At 41.9% G+C, this 26,738-nt stretch overlaps 1 protein-coding gene across 9 annotated transcripts in view; it reads right to left on the bottom strand.

The window, feature by feature from the left end:
• syne2b (spectrin repeat containing, nuclear envelope 2b) overlaps nucleotides 1-26,738 on the bottom strand; it is a 218,823-nt gene that overhangs the window by 160,920 nt on the left and 31,165 nt on the right. For 8 of the 9 annotated variants that reach the window (XM_037538456.1, XM_037538459.1, XM_037538460.1 and 5 more), the window contains 28 exons: nucleotides 25,326-25,423; nucleotides 25,072-25,161; nucleotides 24,161-24,274; nucleotides 23,753-23,890; nucleotides 23,402-23,566; nucleotides 22,403-22,515; nucleotides 22,033-22,201; nucleotides 20,690-20,786; nucleotides 20,056-20,255; nucleotides 19,739-19,903; nucleotides 17,235-17,372; nucleotides 16,860-16,961; nucleotides 16,522-16,698; nucleotides 16,231-16,389; nucleotides 13,261-15,993; nucleotides 12,630-12,764; nucleotides 11,228-11,421; nucleotides 10,423-10,510; nucleotides 10,137-10,216; nucleotides 9,725-9,842; nucleotides 8,647-8,792; nucleotides 7,327-7,477; nucleotides 4,682-5,277; nucleotides 3,136-3,303; nucleotides 1,806-1,956; nucleotides 1,469-1,627; nucleotides 523-690; nucleotides 318-419 (listed from right to left, as the gene is read on the bottom strand). In XM_037538456.1, coding sequence (XP_037394353.1) covers nucleotides 318-419; nucleotides 523-690; nucleotides 1,469-1,627; nucleotides 1,806-1,956; nucleotides 3,136-3,303; nucleotides 4,682-5,277; nucleotides 7,327-7,477; nucleotides 8,647-8,792; nucleotides 9,725-9,842; nucleotides 10,137-10,216; nucleotides 10,423-10,510; nucleotides 11,228-11,421; nucleotides 12,630-12,764; nucleotides 13,261-15,993; nucleotides 16,231-16,389; nucleotides 16,522-16,698; nucleotides 16,860-16,961; nucleotides 17,235-17,372; nucleotides 19,739-19,903; nucleotides 20,056-20,255; nucleotides 20,690-20,786; nucleotides 22,033-22,201; nucleotides 22,403-22,515; nucleotides 23,402-23,566; nucleotides 23,753-23,890; nucleotides 24,161-24,274; nucleotides 25,072-25,161; nucleotides 25,326-25,423 — 6,914 coding nt within the window. The remainder of the gene's footprint in view (nucleotides 1-317; nucleotides 420-522; nucleotides 691-1,468; nucleotides 1,628-1,805; nucleotides 1,957-3,135; nucleotides 3,304-4,681; nucleotides 5,278-7,326; nucleotides 7,478-8,646; nucleotides 8,793-9,724; nucleotides 9,843-10,136; nucleotides 10,217-10,422; nucleotides 10,511-11,227; nucleotides 11,422-12,629; nucleotides 12,765-13,260; nucleotides 15,994-16,230; nucleotides 16,390-16,521; nucleotides 16,699-16,859; nucleotides 16,962-17,234; nucleotides 17,373-19,738; nucleotides 19,904-20,055; nucleotides 20,256-20,689; nucleotides 20,787-22,032; nucleotides 22,202-22,402; nucleotides 22,516-23,401; nucleotides 23,567-23,752; nucleotides 23,891-24,160; nucleotides 24,275-25,071; nucleotides 25,162-25,325; nucleotides 25,424-26,738) is intronic. The other variant, XM_037538458.1, reaches the window with a different exon arrangement.

The raw sequence follows: 26,738 nt of genomic DNA on the forward strand, positions 1-26,738 counted from the left end.
GAGAGACAGAGATTAAAGGAATACTTCAGAGCTTTTCCCTCTAATTTCTATCCACTGCACTTGGAGTAAATGGTCAGTTACTTTGAACAATAATTTAATGTGTATTCCTGCACTGATCTCCTCAATATTTCAATGAGCAGCAACTGCCCATTGGCTACTATATGTACATTTGAAATCAATAGATTTTCTGTTCTTTTCAGTGCTCGAAGACGTGTTTTCGAATCTCCTATAGCATTCAGTGCAGCAGACAGAGACTAGGTTCTAAACTAAACTACTCCAAAGCCAGAGAAGATTCAACGCAGGTCAGTAGAACTGACCTGTAGCTCCAGTGGAGCCTCTTTGCTCTGCAAAAGGCTTTGGATCTCCAAGGACTTCCTGTGGAAACGCTCAATGTTCTCCTCCTGCGTCTGGATGTCATCCTAACACAAGTAGAGCACGCATATCAGCAGAACAAACACAAGGAATGAGGAAAAACTCATCGCAAACAGATAACAGAGCTAGACGGGCCTGCTTTGTCCATACCTTCATAAGGAGGACCTCCCTCTCAGTGCTGAGTGGGTGTGATTCAGCAAACAGGTTGAGTTTAGCAGCAGCCCAGCCCTCCAGCTCCCCACCCAGCATCAGCTGCTTCTCCCAGAGCTCCAAACCCACACGCAGGTTATCCATGTAGGTGTCCGTTTTCTCCGAAACCTGCGCAACAGAAAGCGATGAAACTTCTGGCGGACTTGCGTAAACACTTACAGCACTAAAATTGTCTGTCCGTCCGTCCGTCCGTCCGTCCATCTATCTATCTATCTATCTATCTATCTATCTATCTATCTATCTATCTATCTATCTATCTATCTATCTATCTATCTATCTATCTATCTATCTATCTGTCTGTCTGTCTGTCTGTCTGTCTGTCTGTCTATCTATTTCTGTCTGTCTATCCATCTGTCTGTCTGTCTATCTATCGATCTACCTATCTGTCTCTCTATCTATTCTGTCTGATGTTATCTATCTGTCTATCTATCTATCTATCTATCTATCTATCTATCTATCTATCTATCTATCTATCTATCTATCTAACTGTCTGTCTGTCTGTCTATCTATCGATCTACCTATCTGTCTGTCTGTCTGTCTGTCTGTCTATCCATCTCTCTGTCTGTCTGTCTGTCTGTCTGTCTGATGTTATCTATCTGTCTGTCTGTCTGTCTGTCTATCTGTCTGTCTGTCTGTCTGTCTGTTAGGCTTGTAGCTCCAGTGTAAAACTAAAGAAGCACATTTCAGACAAATCTTGGCTGATCAACTACAATCAGTGTAAGAATAAGAAAATGTCTAAATTTTATTAAAAATGTTTCAACATTCAACGATCAATTTAACCCCATAAACGTTCATCAGCAGATCTACAGATTTACTACACACTTCTATAGCATAAGAACAGCTCAGGCAGCTTGCATTGTAGTCCATGTTGGAAATGAATAATTACGTCCAGCCAAGAGTCCACCAGCACATCCGCTTCTGATTCAAATGGCGTTTCTGAGCAGTCTGGGATTTTCTTCAGCTGCGACTGAAGCTGCCTGCACACAGTCCGAAACTCCTCCATCTTCGGTCCCAGGCCGCTCAAATCGTCCTTTATCCCGCTAACCTATTTAGAGCGAGTATGAATCACCTTATTAATGTGTAATGGAAGTAAATTTGGACCGTTTCTGTAGGAATGTTCATCACTAAAATGCAAAGGGCAACTCGAGTTTTCAAACTGTGTAAAAAAGTAAAAAAAAAAAAAAAGTCAGAAAAATGGAGGTAGAAGGTGAACGATGACCCACCTTGGCCAGAAGGCGCTGCAGACTGTCTTTACTCATGTATGAGGACTGTTCACTCACAGTCTGCTCTGCCCTCTGGAGGGTGCTGCCCAGGTAACTGCGGCAGGTCTGAAACTTCTTCAGCAGCTCCATTAGCATGCGGCACTGCTCTTGCCTGCACATATCAAAATGGCAAGTGTCAGTTTATCTCACAACCTCAACAGCTCTGTTAGAACCAGTTAACCAAGAACTTTAGCATTTATACACCGATCCGGCATAAAACTATGACCACCGCCTTGTTTCTAGGCTCACTGTCCACTTTATCAGCTCCACTGACTGTATAGCTGCACTTTGTAGTTCTACAGTTACAGACTGTAGTCCATCTGTTTCTCTGATACTCCGTTACCCTGTTCTTCAGTGGTCAGGACCCCCATGGACCCTCACAGAGCAGGTACTGTTTGGGTGGTGGATCATTCTCAGCACTGCAGTAATGACGTGATGGTGGAGTGTTGGTGTGTGTTGTGCTGGTACGAGTGGATCAGACACAGCAGTGCTGCTGGAGTTTTTAAACCCTGTGTCCACTCATTGTCCACTCTATTAGACAATCCTACCTTGTCGGTCCACCTTGTAGATGTAAAGTCAGAGATGACAGCTCATCTGCTGCTGCACAGTTTGTGATGGTCATCCTGTGGTCCTTCATCAGTGGTCACAGGACGCTGTCCACAGGACACTGTTGGGTGGATATTTTTGCTTGGTGGACTATTCTCAGTCCAGCAGTGACACTGCTGTGTCTGATCCACTCGTACCAGTGCAACACACACTAACACACCACCACCATGTTAGTGTTACTACAGTGCTGAGAATGATCCACCACCCCAATAGTACCTGCTCTGTGAGGGTCCATGGGGGTCAGTCTTCTGATGAAATAAACCTCTAGCCCTTTTCAGATCACTTTTGACTTCTTTATTTCAGTTTTTCTCATTTTTCATGATATATGTTGTTGGGAGTGAGTTTTACCCATGAAGTACATTCCACTGCTATATTATGGGTAATATCACCTGTAATTAAGCCTTCAGACCAGCCCACTACAATGGAGCGATGCATCTAGACACCCTTACATGTTATAGCACTGAAAAATACACTAGGTGGCCAAACAAACACACCAACAGTACAACATGATTGCAAATGACAAAATCCAGGGCTGGAAACTGGATTCAAGGTCCAGATTTGAAGACTTTTGGCCTACAAACTTATGTTCTGTCTATTATTCCTCAGCATCCATACATGCCATGACGACCAAAATGTATGATGCTCTGTAAACATCATTCACATTCTGTATAACTGTCTGCGTCACCTTTCAGCCACAGCTCTCTCCGTCTCCTCCCACAGGGAGTCCAGCTCGTCCGCTGACTGCCCAGGCTGCTGTGAGTCTGGGGAGGGTTTTGAGGCGGTTCCCCTGATGCTCTGGTACTCTGAACGCAGGGAGTTTATCTGAGCGTCCAAATCGGACAGGGCACGTATCCTGACAAACATACACACGTAGGGTCTGAGTGCAGCCGATCAAATGGACAGTATTAACATGAACTTTTGGTCTATTTCAAAGAACCTGCTCATCCTGTTTTGGTGCCCTAGCTAATGACCAAAAACACTGACAAGGAGAGCATTCTCTTAACACAGACCCTCTCAAAAGGATGTTAATGAAACACTTTATTCCAGGGCCAAATTTCTGCATACTTAAATGGTTTACATGTAAACAAAGTCATTCAGAGTGGTTTGGTGTGAAACAATCTGCTTTAGAGAAACTTGCAGAGTCCTAATTGTTTATATTGGTGGTGATAGAAACCGCACACAAAAAAGCCTCTAAATGCTTTATTACACAAAATTATTAATAAATGAAGTGGCTACAAAAACGCCACCTGTGACGCTGTTTTACCAAAGTTCTAATAAGATCTTAACACTAAAACATGCTTTTAACAGCCGTTCCTGCTGGAGTGGCACATACAGGGCGTTACGAGGCCAAATAGTCCCTGAAGAACATTTAGTTAACAATATTTGAATATTTTACTGTTAAAGACATTAAAACAATCAACCATTCTAATAATCAAGCAAATACTGTACAACATCACTGTATGGGAATGAGATCCTAATGCATGGCCATGAGTTAGTAAGGCATGGGAATGAGATACTAATGCATGGCCATGATTTAGTAAGGCGTGGGAACGAGATCATTATGCATGGCCACGACTTACTCAGGCATGGGAACAAGATAATTAAGTCTTGGCCACACTTTAGACTTAGTAAGGCATAGGAATGAGATCAGATGCCTTACAATGTCATGGCCACAACTTGATTATCTCATTCCCACATCTTACTAAGGTGTGGCCATGACTTAATTATCTTGTTCCAACGCCTTAGTAAGTCATGGCCCTGCATTAGGATCTCATTCCCACACCTTACTAAGTCATTACAAGTCTTTACAATTAGTAAAGCGTGGGAACAAGATCCTAATGTCTGGCCATGACTTAGTAAGGCATGATCTCATGACTAAGTCATGACCACGCATTATTTTTGTTGATATATGATGTCACTAGCAGGGCTTCATAAAAAATCAACCAAAACACATTTTCTGCAGTTAAGGTAACTTTTTTGTGCTTTCATGAAAAATATGCTGATTTTATGTGTACAGCTGCTCAAAGCTGTGTTTGCTGGTCGTGGGCTGACTGGCGTTTTTGTCGCTATCAAAGCATCTGAGAAAAGGGAATGTTCAGTCATTTGTTTCAATAAAATGCAAAAGCACTTCAGTCTAAAGTCCAAGTCATTTAAAAGTCTGAAATGGGTTTTGAGCTCTGACTTTAAACCAATTCAATTTTAGCACATCTGTTTTGAAAGTGAACACCCACCTGTGCTGCACAGCCGGCATGGTGGGCTCCTTCAGCCCCTGTTTCTCCGCCGCCCCCCGCACCTTCCTCAGCTCAGACAGCAGAGTCTTTCTCCTCAGCCTGACCCCCTGGCTCTGCTGCTCCTTCCGCAGCCCCTCCTGATGGATCATGAGTCGGTCGTCCGCATCCTCCGCCTGCCGCACCAGAGCTCCCACCATGTCCAGACAGGACACTGGTCGCCCCTCCCTGGTCACCTCCAGCCTGGCTCCACCCAGCAGCTGGTCCAGCTGTGGCGCTTTATCCTTCAGGCTCCCCACACCCTTCCGGATCAGCGCCAGCTTAGCCCTGCTGTCCTGCAGTTCTGCTGCACCACTGCAGGGGACGCTCTGCACAGCTGAAACATCCTGGTCAACAGTGCGCAGGGACATGAGGAAGCGGTCCAGGGCCCGGGCCGCAGCGTCACTTTTACGGACCTGCTGCCGGAGACGGTCCAAGCTGGAGCGGTGGGTCAGCACCACCTGGGTCAGAGGCGAGCGGTCCCGCAGGTCCAGGTTGCTGGGCTCTGAGTCAAATCGTGACAGACGATCCATCTGGGCCTGGATGCTCTCATCTAAGTCCTGGAAAGGAAGGAGTGAGACAGTACATATACATGTATGTTCAGAGTGCAACAGGTCTACAATACAACCAGACAACCAGACAGCAACGAGATCTGCCACTGAACTGTAGTGTCTTCAGGTTTGATCACACACAAAAAGTGCTGTATTCTCATGTTATTACCCATGAATGGAAATTTAGCCAAAGTAACCTCAAGTGGAGCTTAGCTTCCTGCAGTCTCCGGTAAAAGAAATACACTTAAGTGCAGCAACAGTATACCTGAAATAAAAGCCCATTTTCAAAATAGTTATAATAAATATATAGTTTATAATAAAATAAAAATAAAAACAAAATGCAATGATGCGCAAGTCATTTAGATCCTATATTTAAATGAAAATACTACAAAGACAACATATCAAACGTTGAAACCGAGAAATATATATATATTTTTAATATATGCTCATTTCGAATTTAACGCCAACAACACGTTCCAATAAATTGAGACAGGGTCAACAAAAGGCTGGTAAAGTTGTGTAATGCTAAAAAAACACTTTTTTATAGACTTTCTTCAGATAAAGCCCTGAAAGTCTATAAAAAAGAAAATACAATCAGGTCAAATGCAATTTCAGTCTCATTTTGCCACAGAATGAGCGCAGCAGGCAAGAATGCCTAATTACAAAGAGGAGAGGCATTAGTTCCTTTTGTACATCTGAATTTTGCCTCTTTCTGCTTGGACTTTTTTAATAATGCAAATTCAAAAGCATTATTACACAGTGAAAATGCATAGAGGGTACATTTTAATTATCATTTTGACACCAATCATATGAAGATTAACTATGCAGCTCTAGAAATACATTTTAATTTAGATAAAGCAATTCATAAAGCATCATTTTGTGTAAATGAAATGTCCGAACTAGTGTACCAAATAACCAGTTAAACTAGCTGAATTGGATCTGAATTGCACATATGTGTGGGAAATGTAAATGCTAGATCAGTGTCCTGATCAGCGGACGTGTTCGGTTTGAGTAGCAGCGGATAACAGTGAGAAGCTCAGTCTGCTGCTCAGACCTGTATCTTTAGCTGACACGCTTTTAATATTACCTGATTTATTTCAAATGTTTGTTAAATAATGTAATACTGTAGGCCTGGGAGATGTCTAAAAACTCCCTGCTTTCTGTTGTAGTTTTAGTTTACATGCTTTTCTAAACAACTAACTGTTTTAATAAAACTCTTTAATAAAACCACATATTAACTAATCTTCTGAAAACGACTTCACCTGCCGTTTTAATAGGTTACTGCAAACATCTGCTCATAAACTTCTGCTGCAGATTTATGGTGACTTGCAGTCTTTTAATAGAACGTCATTAATTAGTGACGCTGACGTCTATTAAAATGATCATAAGCACAAAACACTGAAGGTAAACAGTTTCCATCAGGGAGAACCGAGTGGCTCTGAAATCACTTTTTACACACAAGCAAAGTTTATTGTGGTCTCTTTCCACAAAGTTAAGTTAGAATCAGGAGTTTCTTCCATCAGTTATGTTGGAATAGGAACTCCTGAACCTTTATGCTGTTACATTGACGTTGAACCGTGTGCTGCACTGGGTCGGTATGACCAACAGGTCAAAACCAGCTCTAAACAAAGTGACCGCTGGGCCCTGATTGGTGCTCTGGCTTTGCGCTTCTTTCGTTTTGACATGTTACGTTTTTATACACACAGAAACCAAAAGGAACCACAGATTTCTCAGAATGTAGGAGGAGAAAGTCGGATATTAGACTCTGAAATGTAGTGGAGTGAAAGGAAAAAGTCGCCCAGAACGGAGAAACTTCAGTACAGATACACCAAAAATACTAAAGTACAGAAACCAATTACATTTACTCAGTTACTCAGTTACTGTCCAGCACTGATGGTCAGCCTACTCAAAGGACAACTTTTGTTAACAGCCACGGTGCCAAAGTTGAAAGCTGTTCCAGAAATGTTGGTGATGAGGTTAACAACCTTCATAAGAGCATGAAGAGGAAACACTGACTCAAAGGGGGAAGCCATCCTCCTCTGGGCTTCATCCTCCTACCTTAATATCTTTCAGGACGTTGGTGTTGACCAGTGTGTATCCTTTAATGTCTTTGGGCTCTTTGATGAACTTGTCCAGTCGCTCTGAGATCTCAGCGATGTGATGCTCGATGGAATCCATGAGCTCCAGAGCAGAACCGAGAGAGTCCACCCTGAAACAGAGCGAGCGCAGACAGTTAACACACTGACAGGGCTGAGGCACATGACGCTCGCTGCAGGACTCTGTGGTCAGAGCAGATCTTGTGATTCTGGAGCTGAAGTGAGAACAGCATACCGAGTACGAGGCCTGTTTAATATGTACACAAACTCTTATAGTGTATTAAAAAATAATACATCTGTAAAAAGTGTTGTGAAGAGGAAATGATAGCCATCTTCTAAAAAGGGCATAATGAACTTTTCCCTTGTACTGTATATTTTATCAGAAATGATTTTATTTTTCTGTGATAGTACGCACCAAAACAGTTAGAATTTAATTTAAACGACCTTTTTACTGCCTTTCTTTATCATTTTGAATTCAAACATGCTGTTTTTGTGCTTTTAAATGAAGTCTTTTTTGATTGGCTGTCCTGCATTGTGGCTCAAAAGCAGTTGATGCTGAACAGCACAACTTTCACTCTGCTACAGACAATAATCTGTATCACTTCAACAGGAATGGCCAGGGCTATACTGCTGCAGACCAAATGGGTGGCCAGTGTCTGACCTCACAAATGTGCTTCTGAAAGAACGGTCAAAAATTCCCATAATCACACTCCTAAATCTTGTGGAACGCCTTCCCAGGAAAGTTAAAGCTGTTATAGCTGCAAAGGGTGAGCCGACATCATATTAAACCCTATGGATTAAGAATGGGATGGCACTCAAGTTCATATGTGTGTGAAGGCAGACGAGTGAATATAGTGGAAATATAGTGCATGTAAACATTGTTTCACAATGTATTGTTCACCCTCCAGTCAACAGACTGCATTTATGGAAGCTGAGCTGCAAAAGCAGACTGTACTGAATTCATTGTATGTGATGTCACCAGCTCATTCAGCCTGCAGCAGTTAAGCCTCATCCATTCATAGTGAAGCTCTGAGGAGAGTGAGGAGAGGCATAATAAGGCAGCCTATTAGAACAGAGCTCATTTACATATATCAGGTTTAAAAACACAGTAAAAAAACAGCCTGTTTAATACTGAGAGAGAAACCACACCAATGCTAAGAATTCATTTCAAATTAAAAAATAAAATGCAGGGGCCCTTTGACAATGTTTACAAAGTTCATCAAACACCAATACAGATTTGTTTTCATGATATTGGCTGTTCATCCGCAGGTTTAGTGTGTACCTGCTCTGCAGGTGTGCTCTCTGTTCTCTCCACTTGACTGTGAGCTCAGCTCGGTCCTGCTCCACCGCTCGCTCATTCATCTGGACACACTGGGAGCACTGCACCTCATACTCCGCCCACAGAGACTCCGTCTCATCCCTCAGAGCCTAAAGCACAACGAGTCAACACAAAAAGACTTTTGCACCCTTGAAACAGTTCAGATTCATTATAGCGTCGTGATTTTTATGTATTTCACCAGCAACTTTTATGTATGAAATGACTCGAATATGACTCTTCAGCCTCATAGGTGTCAAATCATTTGTAGGAATCCATAAAAAGTCTTTTTTTTGTATGTTTACAGGTGTTTAGATAAACAGAACAATAGATGCACAACATTGGCAATGAAGTTATAACAATATTACTCCAATTTTGAAAGTGATTATGAAATCTCAAGGTGGATGACTTACTATTAATATATAATTACAGTATATTATTTATGATTTATGAGGAAACCCACTGCTTTTCCAATATTTCTGCATGATTATATAGCTAGAATGTAAACAAATTCATTCAGAGTGCTTTGGTGTGAAATGCTATGTTCTAAAGTGACAGTGGTGGTGATAGGAACCAAACATCCAAAAGCGTTAATGCCTTTAAAAGCCCCCTCACAGTTTAGCATTTAACATTTTGGCCTGAATTTTCTTTTAAAATACATCTGTGGTGCAGGGGTACATGCAGGGCATTGTGAGGCAAAACCTACCACTGTTTTACTGTCATCAACACTACATATAAAACTCAGGAGACTCGAGTATGTTCACTGGTGGTTTTGGATAATAAATAAAATGGCTATGTTTGTGTGACACCTGGTTAATATCACCACTACTGTAAAGAAAAAACACTGTAGAGGCAGCAAGTCCCTCTACAGTAAACCATTTCTCATCAAAATACTCTGAATGACTGAATCTCAATGATTGAATTTTGCAGAAATGTTGAAAAATCTGTGGAAATCCCTCTGAAAAAAACTTACACTGAATAAAGCATCTTGAAATTATGTTTCAGTGACTTGAGCTTTGCTGTTTACAGCTTTAATAAACACTACCTTTAATTCTCTGAGCCTTTTTCTCAGGTCTGTGGTTGATTCTGAAGGCCGACCTCCCAGCATGCTCTGCTCATTTCTGTTCAGCTGAGCTTGAAGGGCAAACCTGGAACTTCTATACCTGTAAATGAGCCCCCACATGCGCATACGCACATTAACAGATACATATAACAACACACAGGCATTGTTGTCAGTAGGTCAAACCAAATTAAATTCAGTCCAATTTTAATTATGGGGCACTTTTGCGACAGATGTTGTAATTCAGTTCAATTCAAATTTATTTTTATTTAAATTCAAATTGACCTACTTTAAAAAATGTTGAAGAACAAAATGAATAAAATTCAGCACAAACAGTTACTAAAAATTATACTCAGTCACATAGTTTTGACTATCAACTTCTCTCCGTTTGGTGTACCTGTCATCCTCAGTGCTCATCTGCTTTATTATCTCTTTCTTGTCCACAGTTTTTGGACGCTGCGCTGTAACTGGGGTAACCTGCAATTAAAGATTCACTCTAGTGGTCAACAAAGGGCATTTGTGTTAATGTAACATCAGGTACTTAGGTCCATGGTTAGCTTCAAATACAAAGCCCAAACATACCTCAGGGCTACACTGTTTATTCTAAAGACAACTGTAATATGAACTACAACATAAGCATTTCAAATACACAACAACATTCATTTTTGTCTTTTTGTTCAAACCTCTGGAGTGGTCACTTCTGTAGCTTTCTCCACAGACGCTGTGAATATTTTCTGAGGCGATGACTCCTTTGTCTGTTCTACAGGCACACTAGCAGACAGAAAACGAAACATATCAATAGAGAGTTCACTGGAGTTTGAAGGATTACTGTGTTGTAGTGGCAATTATTGGGGTCCAAGCACCGTATTACAGAAACTGACCTCAGGGAATTATAATGTAAAAATGTCTTTACTTCAACCTTAAAAATAATTTCTGCAGTAACAAGCAAACAGGAAGTTAGATAAGTATATAATTCTGTCTCTAGTCTGGTCGGGAGAGAATTCATGGGGTCTGACAGAATCTTGTAAGGCCTCAGGCAGGATCAGACAAAACTTTGACAGGCTACAGTCAGATTCAAACAGAATTTTCTTTGCTGACAGTCATGTTCCAGCAGAATTTCACTGGGCCACAGTTGGGTTTAAATAGATTTTTTTCAGGTTACAGTTGGAAGATAAAAATTTGTCTGGCTACAGTCAGGATAGCCCAAATTTTGTCAAGTTACAGTTGAAGTCCAAGATAATTTTGTCAGGCTGCAGTCGGTTTCAGACAACTTTGATACACATGAGTTTCCCCATAGTTGAGTTTCGACAGAATTTTGTTGGGTTAGTCTCAGATAAGCTTGGTGCTGTGCATCTGCTTGGGCTCAAACATTCTCAGACTGTATACAGGAATGGATCAATAATTCAAAGCTCTACTTTAGAGATTAATCAAATAAATTCTAATGTATTGTTACACTTGTTGCTGCTAATTTTTTGTCCCCTTCCTCACCCTGCATCTGGTGGAGGAGTGTCACGGTCTCCACTGAACTGGCGCTGGATGGCAGCAAGTCTTTTCTCGCACTCCCGGAGCTGAGCCTGTGCCAACCTGTGGGCATCCTCTGGGCTCAAAGTATCGCACAGCTCCTTCAGGGCCTCCAACTGCTGCCCAGCCTGGACTAAACTTCCATCAGCAGAAAAACAGGCCTAGAGGTTTGGAGGAATAGGGAGGTACATAAATAGTTTCAAAGGCTTGATTAGTACTTTACTTGAGCTTAATGTACTAATCTGAAGCATGATAGCTAGGAAATACTGGAATGTTTCAGAATATTATTACATGCAACAAAAGACATGAGTTTAACCCTTAGAAGTTGCAATTATGGCTGGTGACAAAAAAGGATGTTGAATAATATGATTTGAGTTATTTGTCACTTGTAGCTCAGTCAAACAAGTAGACAAATTCTGATGGAAGATTCTAAACTTTCAATAAATACCACATTTGAGTATGTAAACAGAAGACAAGACTGAATGTATTGCAAAGTTTTGGTTGTGCGCCCACAGACATCCTTTATTTTTTGCCATGTCTTTGGGACAAAAGTGCCGATTTCAATCTGATGACACTGAATTTTAAATCACATGTAAGTCACTGACTAACAAATGTAATTAAATATATAGTTACAAAATTATAATATAGCAAATTGAGAAGTATAGCAAAGCCATAGTAATAACTCTGAATTTGTAAGAGTTTAACTTTCAACACTGACGAACAACATTTCTAAAGCATGTCCACAAAAACCTCCGGACAATTCCAACAGTTGCCATTCCTCATGCTTCACAGGCATCATACACCAGAATATGCCATACAGTGAGGGTGTAATGTTACCTCTCTAGTCTGCACTGATCTGGAGTCAGATTTGAAGTTGAGTTTCTTGTTGTTAAAGTGCATCTCACACTGCTGTGCAATCTGGTTAAAGTGCAGATGCTTAGTCTGAAATCTGAGCTGTGCCACAAATGCTGAGATTTCATTTTGAACAGTCTGCATTGGAAAATGTTTAATAAAGAGGGAACAAACAACAAGCAACACAGCAAAGCAAAATAATTGGTAGGTGTTATTTTGAAGGAAAAAGAGACTGAAATCTCTACAAAATAACACTTTTTACACTTAAAAATTGTTGTAAGACAGTGCAAATCATCAAAAAGCACACCAGGCAACCTAAGATTAGAAACACTAACACCAGTCATACATCATCATATAAACATAATAGGGATTAAAATAATCAATACCAGATTACAAAAACACAGTTAAATTGCATTTTAATAGCATGCATATCTGAAAAAGCACCAGTACATATTACAGCTGGCAAGATGGCACAAAAAAAGAAAACTCACCCATACACACACATGCACACACCTACCTCCCACTGTGTCCTGACTGACTGGGCAAAGAACTCCATGTCTCTGAACTGAGATGGGGTGCAGAAGGCCTCCATTCCTTCGGCAGCCCTCAGGAACTCCTCCAGCAGCTCAGAGTCCAGGACCTTAAGAGTTTCCTGGAAAACATGCACAAATATCTTCGTAAACCTGATCCACATATGATTTCAGGGTTAATGGAAATATGTTAATTTGAAACACAACAGAACTTCTTTACATTTTCCCCCAGTTTTTCCCCTGGCCAATTTCACCCACTAGATAGGTCTCACACTATCACGCAGTGCTGCCAAGCCGGGTGCTTCTTCTTACATGTGAACCACCACTGCATTTTTTTAAACTACCACTAATGCAATATTGTTGCATGCAACACATTTGGAGGAGAATCCTAACTGCCAATTCTGTTACATAACCCAACAGGCGCATTGCGCTTAGTGACACAGAGGATAAGGATGGAGAACAAGACCAGTTATGCTCTCTAGAACTCCAGGCCACAGATGGCTGCAGCAGTGCTGTACCTTGAACTTACAATATCCCAATGATAGGGCCAGTCCTTACATAGCTGCACAACGTGGGAGCCCCTACTTAATGAAATAAGAAAAGGTTTGCAAAACATACTTCTTTGACCAATTTTTGCTCCTCGGTCATCCTCTTCTCCTTGAATATGTTGATTGCTTCTAGAATATGTTCTTGTAGGCAATGCTTTGCCTCCTCAAACCTATTCCTAGCCAGAGCCTGTGCTTTAGAGTAAGCCTCTGTATAGGCCTGAGGAGGAGCCTGGGCCAGGGCTGGAGGTTTGACACGAGGAGCTGACTGTTGCTGGGCCTGCTCCTGCACCAGAGACTGTAGTTTTTGTGAAACCTGGACTTGAGGCAGTGCCTGGGGTGTTTGGCTTTCAACCTGAATTTGAACCTGAACACCAGAGGGAGCCTCAACTCTGTTTTGTGCTAGCTGCTGCTGTTGGGCTTGGGGCTGCTGTGGAGGTGGACCTTGGGATCTTACTGGGGCTTGAAACGGTGGCTGGACAGATGGTTTGTGAGCCGCTGGTTGAGAGACTTTTGGAACCATTTTCTGAGAATGGATTTGGGATTGTGGCTCTGATTGGATAGGCCTCCAGTGCTGAGGAGGGGTTTGTGGTCTTGTGCATGCCTGAGGTTGAGCATGCGAGTATGGAGATATGGATCTTGGGTCTTGCGTTTGAACACTTTGGAAACTGTGGCTGATCACTTCAGGTCTAATAGGTCTCCAGTGTTGTGGTGGAGCAATTGGTTGGACTTGGCTCTGAGGTCTCATTTGTGTAAAAGTTGGTGCCATTGGTTCAGATCTCATAATACCCCACTGCTGAGTTTGCACTGGGTAAATATGAGATTGAGGATGAGGCTGGACTTGCACTTGACCTGAACCTTGGACACTGGTGTAAGTCTGGGTTGCTAAACCTCTTCCCAGTGATGTCCATTGCTGAGAATGTGCTTGCATTTGTCTGACACCTTGAGTTTGTGGATGGCTCTGTGGGTATATTTGGGCTTGCATTAGTCCCTGGCCCTGAACCTCATAATAGCCCTCAATTGCCATTGGACGCCACTCAGGGTGCTGGACTTGAGGTTGCACCTGTGGTTGTACTATACTTTGTGGCTTAACCTGAAGTTTGGCTTGAGTCTGATCCATGCCCATGATTTGGGACTGAGGAGGAACATGGATCTGTGGCTGACTTGGAGGCATGGTGATGATTCGTGGCTGGATTGGGGCTATACTTCTGGGCTGCGCAGTTTGTGTCTGGGCATAATGTAAAGCAGGATGTGGCTGACTTTGGGACATTACTTGAGGCTGGTTGAGTACTGGGGGAAGTCTCTCAGTTTGTTGTGCTTCTCCCATTTCCATTAGATGTTGCTGAGTCTGAGACATAAGTTGGGGGTGAGCTTGAATCATCGTTGGTGGTTGCCTTTGAGGCATGACTTGAGGACAAACTGGTGGCATGGCTTGTGGTTGTACATGCTTCATGGTTTGTATTTCTGATCTCCTTTGGTTCATGACTGCAGTAGCCTGTGGCGGAGGATGCGGTGTGGTAATCATTTCTGCTGGACCTGATATTAAAGTTTGAGGTTGCCTTAGTGGCTCTGTTGATATCATAGCTGGTGGTTGTGCTTTTGATAGCATTTGGGCCAGAGGTTGCTGTTGTTGCACTTCATCAGCTTTGGCCTGTGTCACAGATTGCTGTTGCTGGGCTTGACTCACTCTGGCTTGTGTCCCAGGTTGTTGCTGCTGGACTTCACTCACTTTGGCTTGTGTCACAGATTGCTGTTGCTTGACCTGACTCACTTTGGCTTGTTTTACAGCAGGCTGATCAATTTTACTCAATTTGGGTTGTGTCTCAGGCGGTTTACTCAATTTAGTTTGTGTTTGAGTAACCCACTCGGCTTGACCTTCAATTGGGTCAGGTGTAGGTGCCACAGTGACAGCAACAGTGGTCTTTAAATGTACTTCTGAGCTCACTTTACTTTTATCCTTTGGTCGAGCAGTTGTCAAAACCTCTGCTTGGCCTTTCTGTTGAAGCCAAGGTCTATGCTCTGAACGTGCCTGAGACTTCCTTACTTTAATAGGTTTCTGGGTGTCATGTTGCTCTACTTGTATCTGCTGCTGTTGAGCCTGAGTTTGTTGGTGAATGTCCAGTTGTTTCAGGGCAGTTGTTGACTGCTGATTCTGTTGTTGTGTATTCACTTCAGGTTGTGTTGGTATCTGTTGGCAGGCAGGCATTTGTTGCTGGCTGGAAATCTGAGCTTGCAGTGTGCTTTGCTTTGAGTTCAAATGTAGTTTATGAGTCTTAACAGTTTCATTTGTGTCACCTAGTTCTTGCTGCATAGGTTCCTCTTTTGTCTCAGCTTTTGCCTGCTCTTTGGTCACTGCCTGTGGCTTGACTTTAGCAAATGTTTGTGCCTGTTCATGGCCCTTAGATGTCAAAATATGTTGGGGGTCTTCCCTTGGCTCTTTCCATAATTGTGTTTTTGCCACTGCTTGAGCTTCTTGGTATGTTTGCAAAGGAGGACTCTTCTTCTCCTCATGGTACTCTTGAACGACAATCATAGGTACAGGCTGAACTTCAGGTTGAGTTTTAGGAACAGCAACTTGGGCACTATACCGGGATGGTTGCAGAGGCCGATGCTTGACTGGTGGCTGAAAGTCTGTTTGCTCTCTATCTTCAGATGCAGACATAGACTCAGTTGTGCTGCTTGTTTGGCGCTTGTTGCTTTCAGTCTCACACTCTCTCTCCTGCACAAAGATCTTTTGTGGAGGCTGACGACCTGTAGGGCTTCTATCTCTACGAGCACCCAAGGAACTTAGCAACCCCACAGCTTCCTGTTAAGAAACGTACGTGAACTGTTGTTAATAATATAAATATTGGCATAGTTCATCAGGAATGTTTCTTATGAAGCAAACATAGTTTAATTTTAGGAGTAATGGAATATCGTATCACTCTCCAATCATAAAATGGATACATTCAACTACAAAACTAAAAGAGTACGCTTTGCTACATCTTATTCTTTGCTTAAAACACATATTTATCAAGACATATAGAATGAATGAAAGAAAGACCTGCGACTGTGCAACGGTAGCACGGACTCTGTCCTGCATGGCAGAAGAAATTAGATACTGCAGTGGTGAGTTTTTCTGCCCTGACATCACCATCACTTGCAGATCCTGTTCCTCCATCACCACCTGGCCTTCCAGCTGCAGTCCTCGAGATATCAGCAACTATTTGGAAGGAAAAGGATGAAAGATAGTCATCTAGGGCCAGACTGCAACAGGTTTCAGGCACACATATGATGCATTCTGCCTGAGAGAAAAGGTAAAGAAACAAGTAGATTTCAGAAGAGGCAAATTTACTCGGGTCCTTGCATCCTCCCCTCTCTGATGTTTGTGTGCTCTTTCCTTTAGGAGCTGATAAAACTCTCTGGCTTCAGCCTCCCAGTGCAAAAGTTCAGCTAGACGCCCATCCAGGCCACACACACTCTGCTGCAACTCTTCACAGACCTGCATGGCCTCACAGAGTGTCTGCAGCACCTGAGACCATTTACATTGACAAAAATATGGTCAGAAAAGCACATGCACAGAATTTGATGACATATTTACTGTACTCCAGATGAACAGAAGGTTCAGTAAGTCCCTAATGATTTATATAAAAAAAGAGTGAGAAAAAAAGGATGATTGACTTCTATTATCACCTCTGGAATAGCCTGTTTGAGTTTGCTCAAAGTTTCGGCCAAGCACTCGGGTGAAGGAGTGAGGGAATCCAGATCAACATCCTTTATTTTCTTCATCATGAACTAAAAAATTGAAAAACAGCTTTCAGTCATGTTTCTTCATCAACTTCTGCCCACTAGCAAACTTCAAATACAGTGTCAGAGAATCAGTAAAAAAAACTACTATTGTCTATGATTCTAATTAATCAAAATATCAAATGTATTATTTTTGATAATTATATGCATCAATTCACATTTTTGATGTGAATTGATGCATATAATAATGAATCAAAAATGAGGAACAGAGTACAGTAGAAAGAGAAAAAGATAAATGAAAACAAAATTCGTTAAATATACCTGCAGTCTCTTCCTGTAAGTGCGGAGTGACCCTGATAAGACCTCCACTGGCTCCTTCAGTAGCTGGTTAGCCTCTCTGACCAAACACTGCAGAGTCTGGGGACTTGCAGGACGAACACTGGACTCCTCAACAAGATCCTAAGACAAAGATCAGGTTCTCAAATAAAGCCATATGCCACAAGAGGTGTATTAGATTGATTTGTCTTGTGCATTTTAAGGATTTTTAGGCATGAAGTGGAGTAAAGTTAATGTAACACTCTGCCTGGAGTGACTTATTGCTTTTATGCAAACACAACACACCTATGCTCATACATTTTTAGTTGCCAAAACAACTCTGGTAAGCAATATACACTGATGTGCCAAAAGTCATGGGACAGGAACTACTATCATGTAGGACCCCTTCTAGCCTGGCAAAGTGCAGCAACTCAACAATGCATCAATTTCACAAGTGGACAGAAGACATCTGGAGGGATGTTGAGCCATGCTGTCTGTATAGTCACCCAGAGCACTGTGGTGTGTAGGTGCAGGATCTCGGGTGCAAATGCATCTCTCCACAACAACCCATCAAGGCTCAATTGGGCTCATGTTGGGTGAACATGCAGGCCACACCATTCGCTGGAGCTCTCCAGAATACTCCTCAAACCAATTATGGACAATTCTGAACCAATAGGTGCATTATCCTACTGGAATATCCCATCAGAGAATGGGGTATATGAAGTCCGTGATGTGCTGCAAATGGTCAATGACAGGTCAATGACGATAGTTCCCGATTTGTCCTTCAATATGCATTTAACCAATATTACTAGAATAGCTTTCCTCCATCCCTGCAATATTACTAAATTAAGAAATGCACTGTGTCTACAGGATGCAGAAATGCTGGTTCTTGCATTTATTACCTGGACAGACTGGATTACTGCCAGTCCTAGCTCAAAGAAGCTTCAGTTAGCCCAGAATGCTGCTTCCAGAGTCCTCACAAGAACCAATAAGGTTGAGCATATCAGCCCAGTTTTATCAAACCCACACTGGCTGTCAGTTCAATTCCACACTGAGTATAAAATTCTAAAAACTATAAACTATAAAGCATTAAATGGCCTCGCCCTTCGATACCTGAGTGAACTCTCTTGTAATCAACCATCATGCCTGCTTAGTTCACAGGGTGCTGCTTACTCTTAGTGCCAGAATTATTAAAGTTACATAGGGGGGTAGAGCCTTTTCATACAAAGCCCCCCCAGCTTTGGAATAATATTCCAGACAGTGTTCGGGACTCAGGCACAGCCTCAGTTTTTAAGTCTAGGCTAAAAACCTAAAATCTGTTTGGCCTTTTGGAAATGAGCTTTTGGAAATGAGCTTTTCCTGTTAATTAAAGGGGGCAGTTTTGGGGGGTTCATTGACATAGAGTACTACAGTGACTGGGAGTGTTGGCACTGTGGTCCTTCTGCTCTCACACCTTCACTGTAATACTAACACTGTTAAAGCGTGTCCTGCCGGAGTCACTGTTTCATTCTCTTAACACTTTATACTGTAATCAGTCTGTCTTCACAGAACCAACTGCCTGTGTCTTCCTCTGCTGAGCTGAACAGCTGCCCATCCTGTGTGTCTGATGCTGTTGCTTCATCTGTTTTGATTGGGTGCCCACTGCTCCCCTTTTTCCTGGACCAGTCTCACCACCATTGAGCTTCCTCCTGTACAACGCTGTGTAAACCTCACCTCACCTGAACGGACCCTCCTGATGATGCTGCTGCATTTCTTTTAATCATAGACATTACTACTCCTGCTTTTCCTTTCTTTCCGTATCTTATATTAATGGTCAGATCTCATTTTCAGCTGTTATTGCAACCCATGCCATGAGAACCCATGTTTGGAACCATATGGGGCATCTTGTGTTGAATATAGATGTGATTTTTGCCAGAATCAACTGTCTATTCACACAGACAATCCTAGCTAGGTGCTGCCGGTCACGATTATTGAGCACCAATGGATAGCCACCAAGCTGTCCACTGTGGGTGGTAATGCCTTCAACAACAGATTCCTGGTACACACGTGACATTGTGGATCAAGGAAAGTAAAATGTCCAAAAAACTTCACAAATGCAATTTCCCATCCATCTGACACCCACTATCATGTCTCGTTCGTGCTCGTAATTCACGTTGCCTTGCCATGAAAACAGTGGCCAGTGTTCAACCTCACTCACAAGATAACACCTCACAACTTATAAAAGTCTGGGCATTCCCAAGCCGTCCTCTGAGGTAACGTCACTTCATGATCAATTTACATCCTGCTATCCTATTACTTTAGGCATGTCCATGTAAGTTAACAAGCACCAAAATGGTGTTTAATGACTGATATGTGAGGAAATATGTGTATGTATTTAATTTTTTACCACAGCTTTTTGCCAAAATATCTGTTTTATAATAACACTAAAACACTAGAAATACTTCTCTGGCATTCTGTTCATGAGCTAAAGTAACTTACATGAATTGTGAGCGTTATTGACAAAGACTCACAAACTGCGTTCTTCTGACAAAGTCGGCCCAGAGCAGGTTAATCCTGCAGAGCTCGTCGGAAAGTGAGCGGCTGGTTTGAGGATCCGTGCTCTCAATCAGGTAGTTCCCGACGTCGTTTAGATGAGCCTGGCGAGAGCTCCACTCTGCCATCATCTCTGCCGTTACCTAACAAGTCAGATACCACTTAGTCAAAAATCAGTGATCACACGCTCAGCCCATATTATTATTGCATATAGTTATATATTTAATGCTTCTGGGAACTATGCCTGAGCCCATGTGCTGACTAGATATAAAAACAAACGTGTGTTTATGTTTACTTCGGCTCGCTGTCCGTGTCGATTACTCTGAGTTCCCTGTTCCAGCCAGGCGTGTAGAGAACTGTAGGAGTCGCAGTATGAGTCCCAGGCCGCCAGCACACGTCCCATAATACCCTTCACCATCTTCACGTCCTGGAGTGTTGCTGCAGTCTCCATCTCCAAAGTCTTCACCTCTTTACTCACGTGACTGGAGTCACCTGCTAAAAGGGAGAACAGATCATTCATTTGCAGTCACTTATACTAAAGTGCTCTGATTTTTTTTCCATGTGATTCAAAGCAGTTATAGTTGTAGACACAGTTCATGTTAGCCATTCTCTGGCTCTTCATCAGTGTCTCATCGGTGTACTTGCATAAACAATCATGACATCAAACATTCCGACATATGTCATGAAAATAACTGGCAACGGTAACATGACGCTGTTACGACATGACACTATTACCAGACATCATGACAATTCATGACTGCGTATATCTTCCATGACATGCTAATGTTATGTCGGTGTTATGCACCTGGGTTCAAGTAACGTTTTACCAAAATACTTTTCACTGATGCCCTAAACACTCAATTTTTTCACTATAGTAGTAATGATGATTAGTGATAACGAATATTTCAGGCAACCTCTCGTTTACTTACCCAGAGCAGACTTGCTAGTGTATTTGCTGGCAATGTGTTTTAGTTTGTAGAGAGATCCTTCCAGCATAGAAGGCAGCGTCTGCTTATTCACAGTCTCCTACAACAACACATACATATACACCACTCATGAAAAACACCCATCCACAGCACATCTAAGCACACATAATAGATATATGGCAACAGAGAAAATAGTTCATTCCTATGTTTTTAAAGATAAACCATTTTCCTTTGCCAAATGCAGTCAATCAGCCAAGATATGTTTGGTGTCTGAAGTTTTCTTGTTTAGTTTTGGGCTAGATTTATGACACTGAGGCAGTACTCACTGGAGTGGTACTCCTCTAGTCACTGGAGTGGTACTCCTCTAGTCACTGGGTCAGTAGCCTCTAGTCACTGGGATGGTACCCCTCTAGTTAATGGGGCAGTACTCTCCGATCACTGGGGTGGTACCGATCTATTTACTGGGGCAGCAATCTCTAGCAAGCAAGCAAGCAAAGTTTATTTATATTGCGCTTTTTTATATAGCTATTATATAGCTCTAGTTAGTGGGGTGGTACCCCTCTAGTTACTGGGGCAGTACTCTGTAGTCACTGGGGTGGTACACCTCTAGTCACTGGAGTGGAACCCCTCTAATCACTGAGGCAGGACTCTCAGGTCACTGGGGCAGTATTCCACTGGAGCAGTACTCTTAAGTCACCGGGGCGGTAACTTCTCTAGTCACTGGGGTAGTACCCCTCTATTCACTGGGGCAGTACCCTTCTAGTCACTGGGGCAGTACTCTCTAGTCACTGGAGTGGTACCCCTCAAAGTGACTGGGGCAGTACCCCTCTAGTCACTGGGACAGTACTCTCTAGTCACTGGGATGGCAACCTTCTAGTCACTGGTGGCAGTACCCTTCTAGTCAGGGGTGGTACCCATCAGATCACTAGGATGGTACTCTTCCAGTCACTGAGGAAGTTGTCCTTCAGTCACTGGGGCAGTACCCCCAAATCGCTGGGGTGGTACCCCCCAAGTGACCTAGGCTTATTGGACATACTGTTATCCATTTTCCTACAGTTTCTGAAAACAAATCTATTTGAGAATACTTGAAAACTTGACATGGTTTGAGCCACATAATATAAACATCCAGTACATAGTACTAATGGCTAAGGTTACTTTTTAGCTACATTAGCATTGTAGCTCAAGTATAACACTTAAGACACAAATGTCGGACACAGAGGATATGTTGGCTGATTGACTACATTCTGTGTAAGCGGGAAAACTGTGTGAAATGTGAAACACTGTTCTTTTCACCACATACTAACCACTTAATTACCAACTCTCATAATTTCACGATTGCAACTCACATTCCAGTCCTGAACGAGGACTCGCACAGCCTCCTGGGAAATGTAGGCTCTTTTCCAGGCACATAGCTTGATTTTGAGCCGAGCCAGCAGGTCTAACACCGTGTGTCTGTGCTCCTGATACTCCAGCTTAATGCCGTGGTACTTAGAGCTCACACGTACACTAGTGAACCTAACACATGTATTTAAACACAGACACAAAGACCAGTGAGGCAAAAAGACCAAAAAGGGCAAATGTTAGCTAGCAACCTTACAAGAGACAACTCTGTACTGTTAACTTGGCAATAGGAGGGTGCACAATGGCAATCTACTGAAAACAAATCTCCAGAAAAACAAATCTATCAGTTCCAGCTTCCAGAGGACAGTTACTGACCTTCGCTTCATCTCCTCCAGTTTATCTGCAGGAACCAACATCTCTCCATATTCATCCATGTTCTGGAAATTCTGGAACATCTTAATGTGGTGGGGCATTTCCTCAAGACACACCTGCATGTACCAAAATACATTTTAAATACTCGTATGTGCTGATTTAATCATGATTCTTCTAAATTTACTGACAAATATTTGACCTAACAGATTGGGAGACACCCAATGAAGACCCAAGCAGAAAATAATTACTATAGGTCATAATCTCAGGGGGTCAGTTAATATATCAATATATTCAATAAACATATTAAACTATTATATCCATATTTGTTGCTGTTTCTACTTCATATTTGTCCCGTCAATCAGATCAGATCCATTGTTACACGTGTTGAAAGTGTAACAGTGGAAATTTTTATTAGGTTTATGCTCTGCTGTGCTACCAGAGATTTACTAATGTAACATGAAAACCCTGGCTCAGCCACTCAAATCAGACTTCTAAGACAATTATATCACATATCGTAAGTTGTAAGCCAATCACTTCAGACATCATAAGTTCTAAGCCAATCATATCAGACATCATAGGTTGTTTCTATTCATAATTGTTTATATTGTTAAGTCCTCAACATCCCATGTGTGATAAACCAGTACTTCATGTTTAAAACTCCATGTGAATTTCCAGCTAAATATCCTTACAATGTAAATATCTTAGCTTTTTTTATTTATTAATATTTCATTATTTCTGTTATTTTTTGTGAATGATAGTTTATATTTTTTATCTTATTTTTATGTTTAGTTTTAATATATATTGTCTATATAGTAACAAGTAACAAACTGTAAAAAAAACGTGTTAAGTACTTAGCAAAGTTAATTACTTACTTGTTAATTCTGTTCTAGTTACATCTCTTTTTTCGTTGCTGTCCCTTTGCTACTCTAACACTAAGAATTTCCCAACTGTGGGACTAAAAAAGGACTTATCTTATCTTATTCATAACTCAATTAAACTTACCTTAAGCAGCTCTTGTTTCTCTCGTGCCTCCTGGGCGGCGCGGCTATGGTCCTGAGGATCAGCCTCTCCGTCTGCTAAAGCCTCTTCCACCCTCAGTAACCAGCGGCCCACAGTGTCCAGCGGTGCGGGCATACTCAGGTCCAGTTCAGTCTTATACTCACGCAGCTGCAGCCAAGACATACAACCCTTTAGTGTCCACTCATACACACTGCTAATGTTTCAAGGTGGGGTACGTACTTTCGTCCACTTCTATAAATAACAGCGTGTTGTATTGTTTCTGGAACCACATTCGCAAACGTATTACATTTGGAGTAAGGCGGAAAACCGTGTACACCTTAATTGACCTCTGACCTTTTCTGCCAGGGAATCCCAGGCATGCCGGAGGGCTCTCTGCTCCTCACTCAAGCGAGGCGTCCGCTTCATTGCCGTTAGCAATGGCATCACTGGCCGGCGCTGCTCATTGAAGGACACGATGAACGTGTGGAACACCTACAAATATACATGAGAAGCTGATAAACATCATGTGTTCATACATGTAAACTTCTAAAAAGCAGTTGATAAATAACAACATACAGTAAAAATGCACTGTATGCCTGCAATTTTAATGAAGTGTGTCATATTGTGAGTAAAGTCCAACATATTTCATTATGAAGAAGAACTGAATCTCAGTAACTTCAGGTGGATCAGCTCAATGAGCTCAGAAAGCAGATGACGTCAAACACAACTCTGAAAAGGTGTAGTTTGATTGACAGGTCTTACATGGTATCTCTCAGAGTAGCTTTCACCCTCGGTGGAGTCCCACCCTTCCAGCAACTCCTGATAGGCCTGCTCCAGCCAGCAGGTCACTTCCTGAGCCTTCTGATTGGTTGAGGTCTGTAGAGATAGACAGTCAATCAATTAATCCGCCCGTCAGTCAATCAGTCTGTCTGTCGATCTATCTATTAAAGCCCGCTCAGTATATCGGTCGGTCACTATTGGCCAATAATAAAGTTAAGGGAATATTCATTTTTTACAGTGTATTAAAAATATGTGTTATTTACGGTTGTATGCAAAAGTCTGGGCACCCCTGGTGAAATTGCATATTTTGCTGAATTTCTAATAGAAAATAAGTCTAAACAAATCCTCTATAGTAAACACACTTCTGCACATTTTAATGCACAATCACTGTTAGTGTAAAGAATTTAAGGTATTGAGCACAAAGAAAATCTAAAATGTGGTCTGTGCGAAAGTTATGGCACATTTCATATTTTATGTTTGTTTTTTTTTTTCATTATGTTAAACTTAGCAAATAGAAACTTGAAGGAAATTTATCATCAAGCATGTTCTTTAGCCAGCAGTATTCAAACGTCTGGATACAATTATATGTTTTATGTATATTTGTGTGTGTGTGTGTGTGTGTGTGTGTGTGTGTGTGTGTGTGTGTGTGTGTGTGTGTGATTTTATATGATTATGTAAAATCACATATAATCAAATATCATATACATAATGAATAAAAAAACATAATGCTGGTGTATGTGAAATGGCACACATGTGCTTCACTATAAAATACAAAATCAATCTATAGTAAACCAGAGTAGAGTAGAGTACTGGCCTTTAGTACCTTTAGGAATTGCATAGACAGAAATGAGGGAGCACCGAGAGAGGGAGTGAGAGAGAGAGGCTGAAAGTACCTGTCGGAGAGGAGAGGCAGCGATAGCGGGAGTGAAGTTGCTGGGAAGGTTGACAGGAGAGACGCTCTCAGGGAGAGAGAGATATTGACCCTTCAGCAGAGAGAGAAGGGGGGGGGATGCTTATAATGACGTGTTAAATAGGAAGGTGAAGTATCACGGCTGAAGTGGAGCATTAGAGAGAGAAAGAGCGCAGCAAATAAAAGGAAACAAGGTTCCATGAAAAAGAAACATGACTGTTGAGTTTGCACTGTTACCTGCATCTCCTCATCAGCAGGCGCGTCTTTGGAGTACTGAAGGAACTGAGCCACGTAGGTCATGATGGACCTCTCATCGGGGTCTCTGACATCAACATCTGTCTCACACACACACACACACACACACACAAAGACACACACATATGTGTGATTGTGCTTTTTTTATATATTTACCATAGTGTCTTACAAAACCTAGATTTTAATATTACAAACGGACAGTAAATTGTAGCTTACAGTGTTTTGTTCAGGATGTGTATCTCAGAAATAAAAAGAATTCAGAAAATGATTAATAATCCACTTCAAAGCCCGGGGGAACCTAAGCATAATGAAGTATGTGCTGTGAATAGCCGCTGTGAATATTCACAGCTGATGTATTTCACCAAATTCCTCATTTTTCAATGTAAACTATAAATCTTACGTCACACATCTGTAAGCAGCAGTGTGACCAATCGCAAGGCTTGTGTGTAATGCATTCCTTTACAACCTCTTTGTTTAAGTCTGAGAAACTCACAGAGAGAAAGCTAACAACCAAGCGAAAGCTAAACTAGCAAGTGTAACTGAGCTATTAAGCTGGCGCATCTGTTTGCCTGTCATTCATCCGTCAGTTTGTCCATTCAAACTTTGGTCAGTCAGCCACCTCAGCATGCACCCTGATGCATATCCAGCACTAAAGGGAATAAGAACTTCTTCACTACATAAAAACCAATTGTTTGTAGTGAATGGACACAGTGAAGTATTCAAAAACATGACCTGTACATGTAGAGTCCATTTCACTCCTCACTCACACTGCTGTGCTTAGTTCTGCCCCAGTGGTGTAGCACGTTAGAAGTGTTGGACTGAGGGATGCCCATCACCTCCAGTTCTGAATATTAGGCCACACCCACACAGTTCTCAGATAGGTCTGATCAGGTTTTAGTCTTTGATTAATTCAATTTCAATCTTCATTTTTTTCAGTCATAACACTCAATTTTAGTATTTGGATTTTTTTTCCAGCTGCTGTATAGTTTTATTAGCATTTCACCTACGAGTATACTTCTGTTTTGGTCTAGTCCACCTGCTTTCTTTGTTGTGTTTCCGTCACAGTCCAGCCCCCTTATTTTCGTGACTCTGCCCCTGATTGTTTCCACCTGTTTTCCACCTGTGCCTCGTTCTCCCTGTTTGTATTTAAGCCCTGTGTTTTCCTGAGTTTCTTGTTGGCCTTTGTTTGTATGAATTGTGTTTGTATGTTTGATATGTTGGATGTTTGGTCTGTTCTAAGAGTTTTATTTAAATTCTGTGTTTGTTTTGTTATGTCCGTCCCTCCTGCTCTCCGTGTTGGCTCATTGAACTTGGACTGTCTTGACTATGACCCTGGATTTGCTCCGAATAAATCTTGCTTTTCTCAGCACATGCGTCCGCCTCATCATCGCTCCT

This window comes from Pygocentrus nattereri, chromosome 5 (genome assembly GCF_015220715.1).
Source record: "Pygocentrus nattereri isolate fPygNat1 chromosome 5, fPygNat1.pri, whole genome shotgun sequence".
Lineage (NCBI taxonomy): Eukaryota > Metazoa > Chordata > Actinopteri > Characiformes > Serrasalmidae > Pygocentrus > Pygocentrus nattereri.